At 48.8% G+C, this 14,261-nt stretch overlaps 1 protein-coding gene across 2 annotated transcripts in view; it reads left to right on the top strand.

Annotated features, from left to right (window-relative positions):
- Nucleotides 1–14,261, top strand: part of SNAPC4 (small nuclear RNA activating complex polypeptide 4) — a 204,252-nt gene that overhangs the window by 37,962 nt on the left and 152,029 nt on the right. For both annotated transcript variants that reach the window (XM_088479544.1, XM_088479543.1), the window contains exon 7: nt 7,763–7,844. In XM_088479544.1, the coding sequence (XP_088335670.1) occupies nt 7,763–7,844 (82 nt within the window). The remainder of the gene's footprint in view (nt 1–7,762; nt 7,845–14,261) is intronic.

The raw sequence follows: 14,261 nt of genomic DNA, 5'->3' as shown, positions 1-14,261 counted from the left end.
TGTCTCCTCTCCTAGATCCCTGTAACCTGATAGTGTTATGTGTGTGTGTGTGTAAGTAGCTGTAGTGCCATTAGTGTCTCCTCTCCTAGATCCCTGTAACCTGATAGTGTTATGTGTGTGTGTGTAAGTAGCTGTAGTGCCATTAGTGTCTCCTCTCCTAGATCCCTGTAACCTGATAGTGTTATGTGTGTGTGTGTGTAAGTAGCTGTAGTGCCATTAGTGACTCCTCTCCTAGATCCCTTTAACCTGATAGTATTGTGTGTGTGTGTGTGTGTGTGTGTGTAAGTAGCTGTAGTGCCATTAGTGACTCCTCTCCTAGATCCCTGTAACCTGATAGTGTTATGTGTGTGTATGTGTAAGTAGCTGTAGTGCCATTAGTGTCTCCTCTCCTAGGTACCTGTAACCTGATAGTGTTATGTGTGTGTGTGTATGTAAGTAGCTGTAGTGCCATTAGTGTCTCCTCTCCTAGATCCCTGTAATCTGATAGTGTTATGTGTGTGTGTGTAAGTAGCTGTAGTGCCATTAGTGTCTCCTCTCCTAGATCCCTGTAACCTGATAGTGTTATGTGTGTGTGTGTAAGTAGCTGTAGTGACATTAGTGACTCCTCTCCTAGATCCCTGTAACCTGATAGTGTTATGTGTGTATGTGTGTGTAAGTAGCTGTAGTGCCATTAGTGTCTCCTCTCCTTGATCCCTGTAACCTGATAGTGTTATGTGTATGTGTAAGTAGCTGTAGTGCCATTAGTGTCTCCTCTCCTAGATCCCTGTAAGCTGATAGTGTTATGTGTGTGTATGTGTAAGTCACTGTAGTGCCATTAGTGACTCCTCTCCTAGATCCCTGTAACCTGATAGTATTGTGTGTGTGTGTGTGTGTGTGTGTAAGTAGCTGTAGTGCCATTAGTGACTCCTCTCCTAGATCCCTGTAACCTGATAGTGTTATGTGTGTGTGTGTGTAAGTAGCTGTAGTGCCATTAGTGACTCCTCTCCTAGATCCCTGTAACCTGATTGTGTTATGTGTGTGTGTGTTGTGTAAGTAGCTGTAGTGCCATTAGTGTCTCCTCTCCTAGATCCCTGTAACCTGATAGTGTTATGTGTGTGTATGTGTGTAAGTAGCTGTAGTGCCATTAGTGGCTCCTCTCCTAGATCCCTGTAACCTGATAGTGTTATGTGTGTATGTGTGTAAGTAGCTGTAGAGCCATTAGTGTCTCCTCTCCTAGATACCTGTAACCTGATAGTGTTATGTGTGTGTATGTAAGTAGCTGTAGTGCCATTAGTGTCTCCTCTCCTAGATCCCTGTAACCTGATAGTGTTATGTGTGTGTGTGTAAGTAGCTGTAGTGCCATTAGTGTCTCCTCTCCTAGATCCCTGTAACCTGATAGTGTTATGTGTGTGTGTGTGTAAGTAGCTGTAGTGCCATTAGTGTCTCCTCTCCTAGATCCCTGTAACCTGATAGTGTTATGTGTATGTGTGTAAGTAGCTGTAGTGCCATTAGTGTCTCCTCTCCTAGATCCCTGTAACCTGATAGTGTTATGTGTGTGTGTGTAAGTAGCTGTAGTGCCATTAGTGACTCCTCTCCTAGATCCCTGTAACCTGATAGTGTTATGTGTGTATGTGTGTGTAAGTAGCTGTAGTGCCATTAGTGTCTCCTCTCCTAGATCCCTGTAACCTGATAGTGTTGTGTGTGTGTGTGTGTGTATGTAAGTAGCTGTAGTGCCATTAGTGACTCCTCTCCTAGATCCCTGTAACCTGATAGTGTTATGTGTGTATGTGTGTAAGTAGCTGTAGTGCCATTAGTGTCTCCTCTCCTAGATCCCTGTAACCTGATAGTGTTATGTGTGTGTGTGTGTATGGAGCTGTAGTGCCATTAGTGTCTCCTCTCCTAGATCCCTGTAACCTGATAGTGTTATGTGTGTGTGTGTGTAAGTAGCTGTAGTACCATTAGTGTCTCCTCTCCTAGATCCCTGTAACCTGATAGTGTTATGTGTATGTGTGTAAGTAGCTGTAGTGCCATTAGTGTCTCCTCTCCAAGATCCCTGTAAGCTGATAGTGTTATGTGTGTGTATGAGTAAGTAGCTGTAGTGCCATTAGTGTCTCCTCTCCTAGATCCCTGTAACCTGATAGTGTTATGTGTGTGTGTGTGTAAGTAGCTGTAGTGCCATTAGTGTCTCCTCTCCTAGATCCCTGTAACCTGATAGTGTTATGTGTGTGTGTATGTGTGTAAGTAGCTGTAGTGCCATTAGTTTCTCCTCTCCTAGATCCCTGTAACCTGATAGTGTTATGTGTATGTGTGTAAGTAGCTGTAGTGCCATTAGTGTCTCCTCTCCTAGATCCCTGTAACCTGATAGTGTTATGTGTGTGTAAGTAGCTGTAGTGCCATTAGTGACTCCTCTCCTAGATCCCTGTAACCTGATAGTGTTATGTGTGTGTGTATGTGTAAGTAGCTGTAGTGCCGTTAGTGTCTCCTCTCCTAGATCCCTGTAACCTGATAGTGTTATGTGTATGTGTGTAAGTAGCTGTAGTGCCATTAGTGTCTCCTCTCCTAGATCCCTGTAACCTGATAGTGTTATGTGTGTGTGTATGTGTGTAAGTAGCTGTAGTGCCATTAGTGTCTCCTCTCCTAGATCCCTGTAACCTGATAGTGTTATGTGTGTGTGTATGTAAGTAGCTGTAGTGCCATTAGTGTCTCCTCTCCTAGATCCCTGTAACCTGATAGTGTTATGTGTGTGTGTGTAAGTAGCTGTAGTGCCATTAGTGTCTCCTCTCCTAGATCCCTGTAACCTGATAGTGTTATGTGTATGTATGTAAGTAGCTGTAGTGCCATTAGTGACTCCTCTCCTAGATCCCTGTAACCTGATAGTGTTATGTGTGTGTGTATGTGTGTAAGTAGCTGTAGTGCCATTAGTGTCTCCTCTCCTAGATCCCTGTAACCTGATAGTGTTATGTGTGTGTGTATTTAAGTAGCTGTAGTGCCATTAGTGTCTCCTCTCCTAGATCCCTGTAACCTGATAGTGTTATGTGTGTGTGTGTAAGTAGCTGTAGTGCCATTAGTGTCTCCTCTCCTAGATCCCTGTAACCTGATAGTGTTATGTGTGTATGTGTGTAAGTAGCTGTAGTGCCATTAGTGTCTCCTCTCCTAACTCCCTGTAACCTGATAGTGTTGTGTGTATGTGTGTAAGTAGCTGTAGTGCCATTAGTGACTCCTCTCCTAGATCCCTGTAACCTGATAGTGTTATGTGTGTGTGTGTAAGTAGCTGTAGTGCCATTAGTGTCTCCTCTCCTAGATCCCTGTAACCTGATAGTGTTATGTGTATGTGTGTAAGTAGCTGTAGTGCTATTAGTGACTCCTCTCCTAGATCCCTGTAACCTGATAGTGTTATGTGTGTGTGTGTGTGTGTGTGTATGTAAGTAGCTGTAGTGCCATTAGTGTCTCCTCTCCTAGATCCCTGTAACCTGATAGTGTTATGTGTGTGTGTGTAAGTAGCTGTAGTGCCATTAGTGTCTCCTCTCCTAGATCCCTGTAACCTGATAGTGTTATGTGTGTGTATGTGTGTGTAAGTAGCTGTAGTGCCATTAGTGACTCCTCTCCTAGATCCCTGTAACCTGATAGTGTTATGTGTGTGTGTGTAAGTAGCTGTAGTGCCATTAGTGACTCCTCTCCTAGATCCCTGTAACCTGATAGTGTTATGTGTGTGTGTGTAAGTAGCTGTAGTGCCATTAGTGTCTCCTCTCCTAGATCCCTGTATCCTGATAGTGTTATGTGTGTATATGTGTAAGTAGCTGTAGTGCCATTAGTGTCTCCTCTCCTAGATCCCTGTATCCTGATAGTGTTATGTGTGTATATGTGTAAGTAGCTGTAGTGCCATTAGTGACTCCTCTCCTAGATCCCTGTAACCTGATAGTGTTATGTGTGTGTGTGTAAGTAGCTGTAGTGCCATTAGTGTCTCCTCTCCTAGATCCCTGTATCCTGATAGTGTTATGTGTGTATGTGTGTGTGTGTAAGTAGCTGTAGTGCCATTAGTGACTCCTCTCCTAGATCCCTGTAACCTGATAGTGTTATGTGTGTATATGTGTAAGTAGCTGTAGTGCCATTAGTGTCTCCTCTCCTAGATCCCTGTAACCTGATAGTGTTATGTGTATGTGTGTAAGTAGCTGTAGTGCCATTAGTGTCTCCTCTCCTAGATCCCTGTATCCTGATAGTGTTATGTGTGTATGTGTGTAAGTAGCTGTAGTGCCATTAGTGGCTCCTCTCCTAGATCCCTGTAACCTGATAGTGTTATGTGTGTGTGTAAGTAGCTGTAGTGCCATTAGTGTCTCCTCTCCTAGATCCCTGTAACCTGATAGTGTTATGTGTGTATATGTGTAAGTAGCTGTAGTGCCATTAGTGTCTCCTCTCCTAGATCCCTGTAACCTGATAGTGTTATGTGTGTGTATGTTTGTAAGTAGCTGTAGTGCCATTAGTGTCTCCTCTCCTAGATCCCTGTAACCTGATAGTGTTATGTGTATGTGTGTGTAAGTAGCTGTAGTGCCATTAGTGTCTCCTCTCCTAGATCCCTGTAACCTGATAGTGTTATGTGTGTGTGTTGGTGTAAGTAGCTGTAGTGCCATTAGTGTCTCCTCTCCTAGATCCCTGTAACCTGATAGTGTTATGTATGTATATGTGTAAGTAGCTGTAGTGCCATTAGTGTCTCCTCTCCTAGATCCCTGTAACCTGATAGTGTTATGTGTGTGTATGTGTGTAAGTAGCTGTAGTGCCATTAGTGGCTCCTCTCCTAGATCCCTGTAACCTGATAGTGTTATGTGTATGTGTGTGTAAGTAGCTGTAGTGCCATTAGTGTCTCCTCTCCTAGATCCCTGTAACCTGATAGTGTTATGTGTGTGTGTGTAAGTAGCTGTAGTGCCATTAGTGTCTCCTCTCCTAGATCCCTGTAACCTGATAGTGTTATGTGTGTGTGTGTAAGTAGCTGTAGTGCCATTAGTGTCTCCTCTCCTAGATCCCTGTAACCTGATAGTGTTATGTGTATGTGTGTGTAAGTAGCTGTAGTGCCATTAGTGTCTCCTCTCCTAGATCCCTGTAACCTGATAGTGTTATGTGTGTGTGTGTAAGTAGCTGTAGTGCCATTAGTGTCTCCTCTCCTAGATCCCTGTAACCTGATAGTGTTATGTGTGTGTGTGTGTAAGTAGCTGTAGTGCCATTAGTGTCTCCTCTCCTAACTCCCTGTAACCTGATAGTGTTGTGTGTATGTGTGTAAGTAGCTGTAGTGCCATTAGTGACTCCTCTCCTAGATCCCTGTAACCTGATAGTGTTATGTGTGTGTGTGTAAGTAGCTGTAGTGCCATTAGTGTCTCCTCTCCTAGATCCCTGTAACCTGATAGTGTTATGTGTATGTGTGTAAGTAGCTGTAGTGCTATTAGTGACTCCTCTCCTAGATCCCTGTAACCTGATAGTGTTATGTGTGTGTGTGTGTGTGTGTATGTAAGTAGCTGTAGTGCCATTAGTGTCTCCTCTCCTAGATCCCTGTAACCTGATAGTGTTATGTGTGTGTATGTGTGTGTAAGTAGCTGTAGTGCCATTAGTGACTCCTCTCCTAGATCCCTGTAACCTGATAGTGTTATGTGTGTGTGTGTAAGTAGCTGTAGTGCCATTAGTGACTCCTCTCCTAGATCCCTGTAACCTGATAGTGTTATGTGTGTGTGTGTAAGTAGCTGTAGTGCCATTAGTGTCTCCTCTCCTAGATCCCTGTATCCTGATAGTGTTATGTGTGTATATGTGTAAGTAGCTGTAGTGCCATTAGTGACTCCTCTCCTAGATCCCTGTAACCTGATAGTGTTATGTGTGTGTGTGTAAGTAGCTGTAGTGCCATTAGTGACTCCTCTCCTAGATCCCTGTAACCTGATAGTGTTATGTGTGTATATGTGTAAGTAGCTGTAGTGCCATTAGTGTCTCCTCTCCTAGATCCCTGTAACCTGATAGTGTTATGTGTATGTGTGTAAGTAGCTGTAGTGCCATTAGTGTCTCCTCTCCTAGATCCCTGTATCCTGATAGTGTTATGTGTGTATGTGTGTAAGTAGCTGTAGTGCCATTAGTGTCTCCTCTCCTAGATCCCTGTAACCTGATAGTGTTGTGTGTATGTGTGTAAGTAGCTGTAGTGCCATTAGTGGCTCCTCTCCTAGATCCCTGTAACCTGATAGTGTTATGTGTGTGTGTAAGTAGCTGTAGTGCCATTAGTGTCTCCTCTCCTAGATCCCTGTAACCTGATAGTGTTATGTGTGTATATGTGTAAGTAGCTGTAGTGCCATTAGTGTCTCCTCTCCTAGATCCCTGTAACCTGATAGTGTTATGTGTGTGTATGTGTGTAAGTAGCTGTAGTGCCATTAGTGTCTCCTCTCCTAGATCCCTGTAACCTGATAGTGTTATGTGTATGTGTGTAAGTAGCTGTAGTGCCATTAGTGGCTCCTCTCCTAGATCCCTGTAACCTGATAGTGTTATGTGTATGTGTGTGTAAGTAGCTGTAGTGCCATTAGCGGCTCCTCTCCTAGATCCCTGTAACCTGATAGTGTTATGTGTGTAAGTAGCTGTAGTGCCATTAGTGTCTCCTCTCCTAGATCCCTGTAACCTGATAGTGTTATGTGTGTGTATGTGTGTAAGTAGCTGTAGTGCCATTAGTGGCTCCTCTCCTAGATCCCTGTAACCTGATAGTGTTATGTGTGTGTGTGTAAGTAGCTGTAGTGCCATTAGTGTCTCCTCTCCTAGATCCCTGTAACCTGATAGTGTTATGTGTGTGTGTGTAAGTAGCTGTAGTGCCATTAGTGTCTCCTCTCCTAGATCCCTGTAACCTGATAGTGTTATGTGTGTGTGTGTGTGTGTGTGTAAGTAGCTGTAGTGCCATTAGTGTCTCCTCTCCTAGATCCCTGTAACCTGATAGTGTTATGTGTGTGTATGTGTGTAAGTAGCTGTAGTGCCATTAGTGGCTCCTCTCCTAGATCCCTGTAACCTGATAGTGTTATGTGTATGTGTGTGTAAGTAGCTGTAGTGCCATTAGCGGCTCCTCTCCTAGATCCCTGTAACCTGATAGTGTTATGTGTGTAAGTAGCTGTAGTGCCATTAGTGTCTCCTCTCCTAGATCCCTGTAACCTGATAGTGTTATGTGTGTGTATGTGTGTAAGTAGCTGTAGTGCCATTAGTGGCTCCTCTCCTAGATCCCTGTAACCTGATAGTGTTATGTGTGTGTGTGTAAGTAGCTGTAGTGCCATTAGTGACTCCTCTCCTAGATCCCTGTAACCTGATAGTGTTATGTGTGTGTATGTAAGTAGCTGTAGTGCCATTAGTGTCTCCTCTCCTAGATCCCTGTAACCTGATAGTGTTATGTGTGTGTGTGTAAGTAGCTGTAGTGCCATTAGTGTCTCCTCTCCTAGATCCCTGTAACCTGATAGTGTTATGTGTGTGTGTGTGTGTGTAAGTAGCTGTAGTGCCATTAGTGTCTCCTCTCCTAGATCCCTGTAACCTGATAGTGTTATGTGTGTGTGTGTGTAAGTAGCTGTAGTGCCATTAGTGTCTCCTCTCCTAGATCCCTGTAACCTGATAGTGTTATGTGTGTGTGTGTATGTAAGTAGCTGTAGTGCCGTTAGTGTCTCCTCTCCTAGATCCCTGTATCCTGATAGTGTTATGTGTGTGTGTGTATGTAAGTAGCTGTAGTGCCGTTAGTGTCTCCTCTCCTAGATCCCTGTATCCTGATAGTCCTCTGTTTTTGTGTTGTATATTACAGGGAGGCCTTCGTATCATTCTGAATTGAGACAGGCTATTATCAGCGACACCTTACAGAGGATGTTACAGCCTAAGCTGCTGAAGTAAGTCATAGCGCACATTTATTGTATTTCTCTCAGTGTTTACAGTTTACTTTTGCTTCATCTGTTCCCTCCATATCACACTTTGTAGCATTAATGTACAGCAGTGTCACTGGTTACCTGCGCCATAGGATTGTGCTGTACACTAAATCACAGTGTAATTAGACATTGCACATGGTCAGCTCTTTTAGCATCTGCTGTACATGCCAAAAACGGCTGCATTTAGCTAGAACCCTCTACAGACCTCTATGCATGAAAACTGCTATTCTCCACACCCCCGTTCAGATCTAGTGAAGTCTCCTCCTGCTCTGGAACGACCCATTTCTCCTTTATCCCCTGGGGGACACTGGAGGTTACTCCAGGGTATAGTCATTGGTGGAGGAGCCTGGCACTTTAAGAATTATATAAGTCTGAACTGGTTCCTCCCTCTCCATACCCAGCAGTCATAGCGAGCCAGTTTAGTGTAAGTGTCTGATGGTTCCATGCTCTCTGTCAGGCTCCTGCTTAGTCTGGTTATTTTTACTTTCTACTTCAGGGTCCATAGGGGGTCCACAGGGTTGACCTTGGGGTTATAGCTGGAACAGGATCCATGGGCACCACACAGTTAAGCTTTTAGCTCCCAGGATGCACTTGGGTCCTCCTCTATACCCCGCCCCCGAGCCACAGGCACCTCAGTGTAAGCTGGTGCCCGGCCGGAGTCGGTCACCGCGCAGGGGGGCTGCAGGAGCAGCCCCCAGAAGCTTTTTATTTTAAGTTAGATTTTATTTATTTTAATCTCTTTTTACTACAGACGGCAGCGAAGGGCTGTCTGTACAGACGCCCACGCTGCCGCTCTGATCCCCGACTGGCGCCGCGACGCCAGTACTGATCTGGGGATCGCGGCGGGAGGGCAGAGTCCGTACTAGCCGGACTCTGTCTACCTCCCAGGACTGCTGCCGGAGTCGCCGGGGATTCAGGTAAGCCGCGCGTCGCTGGCTAGCGGCGGCGCGCGGAATGCCTTAAATGCAGTCCTTTAGCCTCCGGTCCTGGGGACAGACCGGAGGCTGCTGGCAGTGGCGGCGGGCCCCCCCATAACCCGTGGGACCACTAGACCACCAGGGATAAAGGGGCAAGCGGGAAGCCAGCATCCCTGGGGTTATGGCCAGCCAGGGGAGGAAGCCTTCCCTGTCTGCGGCTCCTCCCCTCAGCTCAGCGCGCCTTTCAGCACGCAGTCTGGCGTCGCTGAGCTGCAGTTACACGGCCACTCCTCCTCTGAGGTCTCCAGCGGCCATTTTCCCAGTGGCAGCGCAGATCTCAGGGAGCACGCGGACCGGTCCCCCTGTGTACCTCTCCCCTGATTAAGGACAGCGTACACAGCACTATAGCCCTCCCAGACACTGAATCTGGGCAGGTTGATTGTAGTGTAAAGGTGCAGTGAGTATATCTTCCTGCATGGTATGTGACTATTGCTAGTGCTGCCGTCTGTGCTTATTTTCTACTTACTGTCAGCTTATACCTATCCCTTTACTTCTCCTACAAGCCCTACAGGTGTGTGGGGGAGGGGCGTTTCTACTGACCTCACTTCTATAGATCACGTATTTGTGAGGTCCGTCACATACAGTTGTGTGCTACTCAGTGCCATATTGTGGGCTGTTGTTCAGCACACCGGTGAGTGCGTTTTACTTCTACCCTGGTGCCAGATATATAATATATTCTGTCATGTCAGACGAGGAGGTTGAGCGCTCAGTGGCTCCGGTGTTGGCCTCCTGCGGACGCTGTTCTGCAGGAGTAGATAGGGAGGATTTGTCACAGGATGGCCTGTGTAGTCGATGCCAGGTGGCTCCTGGCCCATCCAGACCTTCTCTGGCGCAGGAACCACCGTGGGCGATGTTTTCTCAAGTGCTGGTGTCTATTGCGGACCGTCTGTCGGTCCCGACTGCTCTCCCTACTAGGGCGGTGCCCCAGCCGACCATCCCCCATTCCCCGGGTGTCCCGCAGTTATTGCGGAGTCCTCCTGGGTCTCAGTCGGTGGGTCCCTATGCGAGGTTGCCTATGTATATACAGGCTTCCCCTGTGCCGCAGCAGCCTGTGGTACCTTTTCAGGCCCCTATGGCGACTCCTCCACCATGGGTGGATGTGCTCTCCAACTCCGTGCAAAATTTGGCGGCCGCTTCCTCGGCTTTTCAGTCAATGTTGCAGACTGACATGCCTTCTAGGATTTTAAAACGCCCACTCATGACACGGGCTGCTCAGGTATCGGACTCAGAGGGTTCCTCAGATGATGGGGAGGTCCCTGATGACACTGACTCGGACGCCTCGGTCCAGGAAATGGATACCAAGTCGTCCATTAATGTGCGAGCACTAGTTAGGGCGGTGCGAGCTATTCTTCTTATAGAGGATGAGGCACCGGTTCCTAAGTCGAAGTTTCCTAGTTTCAAAAAAACTAAGGTGGCTTCTGCTGTGTTTCCCCTGTCGGATCAGTTGATGGATCATATGGCGGTAGCTTGGCAGGCGCCCAGTAAGAGATTCCTTCCTCAGAAGCGGTTGGCTTCTAATTACCCCTTCCCTGAGGCACATTGTAAAAAATGGGAAACTCCACCGGCGGTGGATTCCCATGTCACCCGTTTAACTCGGGGCGCCACCTTACCATTACCGTCGATATCCTCGCTGAAGGATCCCACGGACAGGAAAGTTGAGACTTGCTTAAAGTCTATTTACTCCCTCTCCGGGGCGGTGGCCCGACCGTCCATGGCCATCTCCTGGGTGGCCAAGGCCATTGAGGGGTGGGCCAATGCATTGGAAGATACCTTCCCAGACGACGCTCCGGATGTCCAGCGGGCGTTGTTGGGACAAGTGAGGGACGCTGCTTCTTACATTGGTGAAGCTTCTTTAGATGCTAGTCTGCTGACCTCGCGGGTATCGGCTGCAGCGGTGTCTGGCCGCCGATCCTTGTGGTTGCGGTCCTGGAGAGCGGACTCTGATTCAAAGAAAGGTCTGGAGGCCTTACCTTTCAATGGGGAATTACTATTTGGTCTGGACTTGGACAAAATAGTGGACACCCTGGCTAAATCCAAGTCGGCCTTCCTCCCTTCGGCGGCACTGCCTGCTAAGGTTCGGAGTTCGGCTTTTCGTTCCTTTCGGGTTCAGGGTAAGGCGAAAGGTCAGTCCTCCCGAGACCGTCTGCGAGTAAGACTGCCTCTAAACCCAAGAAGCAAGCCTGGAGTGCTCGGCGCCCTTCTTCCAAGCAGGAAGATAAACCTGCGGCCTGATGGGACGGGCCTCCCTCTGGGGGACCTCAGAGTGGGAGGCCGACTTCTTCTATTTGCCCAGTGCTGGCACAATACCACCACGGATGCCTGGGTTCGAGAAGTGGTCTCCCAGGGGTACGCCCTGTCTTTTCGGCACAGACCACCCCACCAGTTTTTCTGCACAAGTCCTTCTCAGGACAAGACCAAGGCGTTACAGGTTCAGGAGGCTATAGAGTCCTTGCTGAAAGCAGGGGTCATTGTTCCCGTTCCTCTATCACAACGAGGGACGGGGTATTATTCGTCTCTGTTTCTGGTGCAGAAACCCAATGGTTCTCATTGCCCTATCCTCAACTTGAAGTCTCTGAACAAATTCCTCAGAGTTCCCAAGTTCAGGATGGAAACGTTACGTTCCATCATTCTGGCGATGGAACCGGGGGATTACATGGTGTCCCTGGACATCCAGGACGCCTACCTCCATGTTCCGATAGCATCTTCACACCAGCGGTATCTGAGGTTCGCTATCCTTCAACACCACTATCAGTTCCGGGCGCTACCCTTTGGTCTCTCCACGGCACCAAGGGTGTTCACGAAGATTATGGCGTTCATGGCCGCACATCTTCGGAACCAGAATGTACGGCTGCTGCCGTATCTGGACGACCTCCTGTTGCTGGCGAGCTCCCCGGAGGTACTGCTTCAACATCTCCACCTGACGATCGCTTGCCTGCAAGCACACGGGTGGTTGATAGATTGGGAAAAGTCCTCCCTGATTCCATCACAGCGGATGGTTCATTTGGGAGCCCTGCTGGATTCGCGTCAGCAAAGGATCTTCCTGACTCCGGAGAAGGTCGCCTCCCTACAGCTGCGGATACACAGTTGCCTGAGCCGTTGCCGTCTGTCGGTCCATTCGGCTATGAGAGTTCTGGGGTCCATGGTGTCGACATTCGACATGGTGGAATTTGCCCAGTTCCATTCCCGGCCCCTGCAGGGGCTGATTCTATCAGAATGGAACGGGTTACCTCACCGGATCCGCTCTCAGGTGCTGGTGTTGTCTCCGGACGTTCGGCAATCTTTGGCTTGGTGGCTTCAGACAACTCATCTGGTCGAGGGGCGCCCATTTTGGATCCCGGACTGGGTCCTGCTCACGACGGATGCCAGTCTCCGGGGTTGGGGGGCAGTGACCGGCTCTTTGTCGCTTCAGGGTCGTTGGTCAGCGGAAGAAGCACTTCTCCCCATCAACATCCTGGAACTGCGGGCAGTATACAGGGCCCTGCAGTCGTCCGGCCCTGCTCTTCACGGAAGGGCGGTACAGGTGCAGTCCGACAACGCCACCACGGTGGCGTATATCAACCACCAAGGCGGAACTCGCAGTCAGGCAGCGATGTCGGAGGTGTCTCGTATCCTGACTTGGGCGGAGGGTCACATTCCGGCGATCTCGGCGGTCTTCATCCCCGGAGTCCTCAATTGGGAGGCGGACTTCCTCAGCCGTCACGACGTGCATCCCGGGGAATGGTCGCTTCACCCAGAGGTGTTTCAGCTACTCGTGGACAGGTGGGGACTGCCGGAGCTGGACTTGATGGCCTCCCGTCACAATCACAAGTTGCCCGTTTACGGGTCAAGGACAAGAGAGGCAGGCGCAAGTCTGGTGGACGCGCTGTCGGTGAAATGGACGTTTCACCTGGCGTATCTGTTTCCTCCGATATCCCTGCTTCCTCGGGTTCTGCGGAAATTCAAGCAGGACGGCGGCATGCTCGTGCTGGTAGCTCCGGCGTGGCCCAGACGTCCTTGGTACTCCGATCTCAGGAGCCTCTCCATCGACGCTCCATACCTTCTTCCTCAGCGTCGGGACCTGTTGTCTCAGGGGCCCTGCCTTTACCCGGATCTGGGTCGGCTGTCTTTGACGGCGTGGCTCTTGAGACAGCCGTCTTGAGGTCTCGGGGCTTCTCCAGTTCGGTTATTGGTACCATGCTCAGGGCACGCAAGCCTGCTTCAGCACGGATTTATCACAGAGTGTGGCACACTTACTTTCAGTGGTGTGAGTCCAGACATTATGATCCTCAGGTGTTCCGAGTTTCTAGGATCTTGGAATTTCTTCAGTCAGGATTGGATCTCGGCTTACGCCTTGCATCTCTGAAGGTTCATGTGTCCGCCTTGTCCGTGTGGTTTCAACGGCGGATTGCAATACTACCAGACGTTCACACCTTTTTCCAAGGTGTTCTCAGGATCCAGCCTCCCTTTGTGCCTCCTGTGGCTCCTTGGGACTTGGCGGTGGTGCTACGGGTCCTGCAGGGTCCTCCGTTTGAGCCTCTTGAGGCGGTGGAGCTCAAGTGGCTGACATTTAAGACGGTTTTTCTCCTGGCAATTGCTTCGGCCAGGAGGGTGTCTGAATTGGGGGCGCTTTCCTGTCGCCCTCCTTTCCTGATTTTTCACCAGGACAGAGCGGTGCTCCGCACTCGTCCTGAGTTTTTGCCCAAAGTGGTCTCGAAGTTCCATATTAATCAGGAACTTGTTGTGCCAGCTTTTCAGTCCCCTGATCTTTCAGCTGGTGAGACTTCCTTAGATGTGGTCCAGGCGCTTAGAATTTATGTAGACCGGACGGCTTCGGTTAGGAAGTCTGATTCCTTGTTTATCCTCTTTGGTTTTCACAAGAGGGGTTGGCCTGCCAACAAACAAACGTTAGCCCGTTGGCTTCGTTCCGTTATTTGTGAGGCTTATGCACAGGAGGGCTTACCTGTGCCAGCCTCTGTTAAGGCTCATTCCACTCGTTCTGTGGGTCCCTCTTGGGCTGCTAGACGTGGCGCTTCTGCTGTTCAGCTGTGTAAGGCGGCCACTTGGTCTTCAATTCAAACGTTTTTGAGGTTCTATGCGTTTGACACCTTTGCCTCTCAGGATGCATCCTTTGGGCGCCGGGTACTCCTTTCAGCACAGGAGCGTCCCCGCCCTTAGTTGTACTGCTTTGGGACATCCCCAAGGTCAACCCTGTGGACCCCCTATGGACCCTGAAGTAGAAAACAAGAGATATGGTAAGAACTTACCTTTATTATCTCTGTTTCTACGAAGTCCATAGAGTCCACAGGCGCCCGCCCTGACGCACCTGGCTTCAAATGGGCTGTGTGGCTGGTCACCGGTTTTCCGTCTCCCATTTCTGTGAGTATGGTTTCTTGTGTGTTCCAGTCTTCCTTCTCTCTGTTCCATA

This window comes from Taudactylus pleione, unplaced genomic scaffold (assembly GCF_031769625.1).
Source record: "Taudactylus pleione unplaced genomic scaffold, aTauple2 ptg000240l, whole genome shotgun sequence".
Taxonomy (NCBI): Eukaryota; Metazoa; Chordata; class Amphibia; order Anura; family Myobatrachidae; genus Taudactylus; species Taudactylus pleione.
The sequence above is the reverse complement of the archived record's forward strand: the minus strand, read 5'-3'. Positions and strand labels throughout refer to the sequence as shown.